Below are 6592 nucleotides of genomic sequence, written 5' to 3' on the forward strand. Positions count from 1 at the left end.
TATCGTAATATTATGAAAAGACATGTGAAGTTCAACGCACATGTTTAATTCATTGCATTGAACTCAGGCTGCTGAGACTGTACGGTATACTGTATATTTGTTCCTTCACCTTCAGACTTTGCAGACGATGTAATTCCTGTTTACTTTGACATTGATACAGTGCAGAAACAATTAACACCAGACAGAGCAATCTCAAAACCTGTTTTCTGTGTTTTCTGTTATCCACAGGTTCCCAATGATAGATACTGAGTAGACTATCTCAGCGGCGAAGGAAGCTTTTTTGCGTAGAAAAAACATGATGTCAGCGTTACTAGAGACTGTTTTTTGGGGTTTTTTGCTGACCCTGCTTCACCGGTGCATTTCCACCAAAAATCATTGCCATTTCGACACACGCTGGCGGTTTCTTGACTGTAGAAACCGTGGGCTGAGGGAAATTCCCATCCACGAGTTTCATTTCGGTGACATATTGGGTATAGACATCAGTCATAACAATATCACAATCCTCAAGAACTTGACATTTATTAACGTCACCGGACTTCTGACACTGGATCTTTCTCACAACGCCATAAGTCGCTTGGAATCCGATGCCTTTGTCGGGCTTAACCGCCTAACTTCCCTGAATTTGTCCGATAACCCATTTGTCTTGAGCCCCACAGTATTAACTCCAGAGCTGTTTCAACCTCTCATCAGCCTACAAGAAATAACTATCAAACGTTATAGGAACTCAGAGTACCTGAACTGGAAAGGTATAGACGCTTCTTTCGCTGAGCTCAGAAACTTGACAAAATTGCTAATGAACTTCCCCACGGACTTTGTATTTGAGAAAGGATTTCAGAACCTGACAAAACTAATCGGAATCTTCGCCTCTGGAAGGCCAGAACTCGATGGAGACTGCGTGATAGGGACGCTGAGAAACTCCACGTTCGAAGCTTTCAGAGAAATTCCTGTGAAAGAGCTACACCTGGTGCACTGTAACATTGACACGATAGAACTCGACGCTTTCGACCCACTTCGCTCACTGACAACACTGGATCTTACCTACAACCAAGGTGTTGGTTTGCCAAACGCCTTGAAATCTTTGTACAGTTTGCAAGGAAGGAAAATGGAGGCGATTAAATTTTCCCATGTTAATAATGCTACTTGTGGTAATTCCAAATTCAGTTTATATCAGTCCGATTGTGAATATCTGAAAACCATTTGTGTGAAATCCCTGGATATGTCCCAAAATTATATCAACTTTGTGGATGACTCTCTTGAACCTAAAGTAAAATTAGACTGTATAGAAAAGGTAAATATTTCCTTTCATTCACTTCGTTGTGTTCCGTGGAAGCTCCTGATGTCAATGGAAAATGCCACACGTTTAACAGATGTGGACATCAGTTACGGTTTTGGAGCCCCGAATTATGATAGCAATGTCGCACAACGGTTTTCCATTCGCGGAAATACAGATTGTAACATTTCTGACCTGGAAATCTTTTTCCCGCCTGCTTTGGTGAGGTTAAATATGAGCGATGTCTCTTCCTGGCTCCACCTACATTCGGACATAAATATTAAAAGTGGAGGCAACCTCAGACAAGTCGTCGCTGCCTATAATAACTTAGACAACTGCGCAGGCTCTATTCTACGAGGAGTCGAAAATCTAACAGATCTGGATATTTCTGGTATGATTTGCCACACCATCCCGTCAGAATACTTCCGGTCGTTTCCAAAGCTGACTAAACTCTCGCTGTCCAACTCGCCAAAAATGGACATGGCACTAGTATCGACCACACGACCTTTTGCTTTACTCACAGACTTGGAAGACATTGATCTGTCCGGGAACAAACTCGTCGAAATTCATCCTGAGCTCTTCCACAACAACAAAAATTTGCGATCCATCAATCTAGCCAACAACAAACTTCGGCATCTGCCAGCAGCCTTGTTCAACATTCCCAGACTTCGGCAGTTGGATCTGTCCTACAACGTCTTCAGTAATCTTCTTGCCGACGAGATGAGGTTTCTTGACGGCTGGATGCTGAACCAAGGCGGAGATAGCTCGTTCAGGCTTCTTCTAGGAAATAACCCTTTTCAATGTACTTGCGACACGATTCTGTTCATTCGCTGGATTCTTCAGAGGACCGCATACATTGACAATTTTGAGGCCTACTCGTGCTATCTGTCCAACGGCTCCCGGAGCTCTGTGATTAGATTTGCCAAGGACTTGGTTGACTTTGAGGTGAAATGTGTGAGTCAAACTTACCTCATCATTTCAGTGGTCGGCAGTTTAACCCTACTCACCCTGATCCTACTGACGGCTGCAATCTACCGTTACAGGTCAAACCTCAGATACTGGCTCTATACTAAACTCAAGCCCCCAGAGAAAATGTTTGACCACCGACAATATGACTACGACGCGTTTGTCGCCTACACGTCTGATGATCACTTATGGATTTTGCAGGTGTTAAGGGTCCAGCTCGAGTTGGCAGATGAGCCAGTAAAGCTTTGTCTGCACGAGAGAGACTTTCTTCCCGGAAAGCCCATACACCAGAACATCGTGGATAAGATCAGAGAAAGCAGGAAAATACTTTTGATCATCAGCGTGGCTTTTCTGGAATCAACTTTTGGCCCTTTGGAAATCGAGTATGCAGGAATGAAATGTTTGGAAGAAGGCAGGGACGACGTCATAGTTTGTATTTTGTTGGAGGACATTCCTATCCATCGTATGTCGAAAGCACTGAGGAACCTCTGGCACAAGATAACATTCGTCAAGTGGACCACTGTGCCTGAGGATCAAGACGCTTTGTGGGCCAAAGTAAGGCGAGCTCTCCGTTAAGTATTGCAATTCTAAATGCACTGAAAACAGGACGTGACTAGTTTCACGCGTTCTCATCATGCAGTTATGCATGAGCGGTTTCAGGCGATTCTCAGCTCAACTAAACACCCGAAACTATTGATGGACGACTGTACAATTAAAGCCTACAACTCCAGTTTGGCCACAGCTATTTCTGATATACAGATATTGAATGTGTAAATGGATGCTATATTTCTTTTTTCAATGTGTCAATAAACTTATCATTAGATGATACAAAGGTGTTGTGTGTTAACTTTCTATCCATATATGAATATGGTCTGCTAGGTGTTAGTGATTTTGGATACACGATTTTGTACTTTTATTAGGAACTCCTATACTGTTTAAGAAGTATTATGCCCAAGACTCCAGACATGAACCCTCCAATTCCCCCCACCCCCAATCCCCGTCACACTAAACTGACATCTGGACAACCGGCCCTGTTTACCTTGCACTAACTTCTCAGTACTGAGCGCCAAAGTTTAAAGTACATGTATGACCTGACGCGCGGGTTTGATCACAGATCTCCCGACTTCCAAGCTGATGCCCTGAACATCATTCCACCGAAGCCGTCTAAAAGTTCATGTTCGTCAGTAAAACACGTAAAGGAAACTTCAGACATGTATTAACCTTTGCTGGCATTGAGTCAAGGTGCAACATTGGTTTCCAAGGCAGTCTCTACCCAACTAGGTCGTAAGTTCGAATCTAGCTCCAGTCATTTAGATCAGTTGTGACAAATGGTTGTGGTTTCCCAGGAGCTGTTTGCGCCACCGATGAACCGCTATAATAAAAATTATTTTCAATTTGCCATAGCCGTCAGTCTTATTGGTGTAGGAAACTCGAGTGCCAGAGTAATCCATCCACCTTTCCCGACCTAATGGCAAACGATCCCACGTGTGATATTTGTGCGACATTTGTCATACTGATAAATATGCTGTTTCCGTGACGACAGAATCTCTTCAGAGAGATTCTATTAGACTAACAGGGTTTTGTGTTGAGTGTGACAAATGTGTTCTTATGTTATGGAAAAACGGATTACATTCTAGTATCACTCAGACAAAAGACTTGCTGTTAATATTTACAGATTAATTTTTCAGTGTATAAAGTTAGGATGATGATCTTTTTCGATAAACTTTTATTGCCTATACTTATTTATGGAGTATATTGCCTATACTTAATTACATGGTTTTGAGAGATCGTCAGTTGTGCAACAAGTACATACTAAATTTTGTTACACTCACGCAGTAATCTACTCAAAAAAATGGCATTGTATACGGTGAAATGCTATACTTTGTAAATGATTGTCTTGTTGAAGATTACGAAGTTGACGTTCCCAAGATAAAAAGTATACGAAAATGATATTACTATATATTATATGAGGCCGGTATGCTGCTTAATACAATTAACTTCCAATGTACTTTTGCCTAAACGACTTGGTACAAGATGAAGGCTGGACTTGTATATCCAGAATTGCTGGACTTGTATATCCAGAATTGCAGGACTTGTATATTCCAGAATTGCTGGACTTGTATATCCAGAATTGCTGGACTTGTATATCCAGAATTGTTGGACTTGTATATCCAGAATTGTTGGATTTGTATATCCAGAATTGCTGGACTTGTATATCCAGAATTGCTGGACTTGTATATCCAGAATTGCTGGACTTGTATATCCAGAGTTCCAAGCATATCTAGAAATTAGTACAATAAAGTAATTCTAAGAGGTAATGACAAAAACTGAACACTTCTTCATACACAGACGTTGATAAGATGGAACAAACCAAAGAATACACCCGCTGATGTAAGAATGCGTGCCTATTACTGCCCAGTCCCTTAGGGCTAAAGAGCCTGGTCATGCCGGTCTGTCCCGCCCGTCTATGTGGCCTGTTTCCATCTTTGTGACCGTCAAATCTCTGAATCTATATTCAAAGGTTTTCATGAAGTTTTTCTTGACATGATCATTGGGTCCTTTGCCGTTTCGGGTGTATTCTTGCATAACTTTGCATATTTACTAGCTTAATTTGCGTACCGGCAACTATTGTCACCGTTGTAAACGCCATGTCGTTGTAACTGCCGGACACTGGCCCCCAATTACAACTCCGTTTTGTAGTTCTGTGAATTTTAGGGTATAAAGTCTTTTTTTGCTCCCAGGCGTCCATTTTTGGTGCGCAGGTGCCATGGCTTGGTATTAAAATGCTGGAAACTGTCTAAACTTTGAGGAGGTATGAGCTTTTATTGATGAAAGTTTGAAATTCTGGTGAGAGGACACGAGGTGTGAGGTAGTGATGAGGCTGCGAGTGACGTCCCCTTGGCGTTGCTAGGCACGCCTCCCAGCTGCCGGCATGGAAAGGTTCAGATTTTGACGGTCAACCTATGTCAAGATTTTTATGGCTTGTTTCTCCCAGGCTGGGCCAGGTATGCACCAAGGCTTATTGGCCACGGAATGTTTGGGACTGAGCTACAGCGCTAGACGTTAATATTGTCGCTTATGGAAAATTAATGGGGGTCCGAGGCCTGTACTGACGAAGTCACCAAAATGTGAAAAGTGTCACTATGCGCTTAGATTTCGCAGCAGCCTGATAATTTTTGGTGGGTATGTCTGTGATGTGTTTTGCATTGATTGAGCCGTTTTATAGCTTCTTGGGTCTATTTATTTTCTGAAAATATCCATTTTGATGAAAAATCGGTAAAATGCTGTTCAGTGTAGGGTAGCATGTTTATAGGCATCCTGAAATGAACAACATGCAACGCTCTAGTATTCCTACGCTTGAAAACGTTCAGAGCAGAAATTGCTGCAAAAATTGAAAGTTTCAGTGTTTATAGCGAAAACAGAGCCTGTCGAGTGTGGACTGGACCATTGACGAGGGATGGTCGATATGGCCTTGCCTCCTACAAAGACCCCGTCACACATCGATGGAAGAAGAGACATATCAGTAGACTTGTTTATATGGCCAGACAGGGGCTCTCACATTTAGATCCCAAGCTTGATTGTTCGCACGTGTGCCACAACACACGCTGTGTAAATGTGGACCACATAAGCTTGGAAACCGCATGGTGTTAACAATAACAGACAGCGCTGTTGCAACGTAGGGCGCTGTCTCGGCCATGGGCAGTATGCAAGGTGCATGCCGTATTTAAGACTGAGCAGGTTGGTTTCCCCTCATTAAAAATAATAAATAACAGATGTGTTTCAGGTTTTGCTCAATTTTCTGTTATCATTTTTTAATTTCTTTCATAAGCGACAACAGCAGTGACAAATTATATACAAAACTGGCGGTTACAAATATCTAGCGTATGTGTGATCTGTTGGGGTGTTGTCCAGTTGTCCCTTGGCATAATCAGTTTTCTCTTCTGGATTTGAAAGCCTGTACTCAATGTGCTCTCGGAGTTTTCTGGCTGTATTGCGGAGTGATCTCCCCCTTAACTGTCTGTTGCTTCTTATAAGCCTTGTGGTACTGGTTCACCCTTTCAATCTGTTGTGCTGTTTTCTCGCTCCTAGATGAAATACTGGCGCCGACAGCTTGGAGTTTGGCAGCCGTGGACTTGTCCTGGCATTGTTAAGTTTGTGGATTGTGGACGCCGCCCTTCCCTCCATATTTCTGCTGTAGTTTACATTCTTGGGCAAGGAGACGCTGAGTGATCTGTTGACAGCTTCGCATTTTTGAGTGCTGGTGTTCATCTGGAGACTGGCGCCGGCTGTCTCGCTCAACCTCATGTGCAGCACTTCGGTCAATAGTTTCCTGTCGTTGTCATCCATGTTGATAGG

The 6592-nt window shown here is 42.7% G+C and overlaps 1 protein-coding gene across 1 annotated transcript; it reads left to right on the top strand.

Moving 5' to 3' along the window:
• The first annotated feature begins 258 nt into the window (after positions 1-258).
• On the top strand, positions 259-3012 carry LOC135477898 (toll-like receptor 4). Its single transcript, XM_064758110.1, has one exon. It carries the CDS (start codon positions 296-298, stop codon positions 2810-2812), a length of 2517 nt encoding a protein of 838 aa, XP_064614180.1. The 5' UTR covers positions 259-295; the 3' UTR covers positions 2813-3012.
• Positions 3013-6592: the final 3580 nt, after the last annotated feature.

Source organism: Liolophura sinensis, chromosome 11 (genome assembly GCF_032854445.1).
Source record: "Liolophura sinensis isolate JHLJ2023 chromosome 11, CUHK_Ljap_v2, whole genome shotgun sequence".
Lineage (NCBI taxonomy): Eukaryota > Metazoa > Mollusca > Polyplacophora > Chitonida > Chitonidae > Liolophura > Liolophura sinensis.

Excerpts from the sequence above, each read along its gene's own strand:
- LOC135477898 (XM_064758110.1), top strand. The coding sequence starts at position 296 with ATGATGTCAGCGTTACTAGAGACTGTTTTTTGGGGTTTTTTGCTGACC.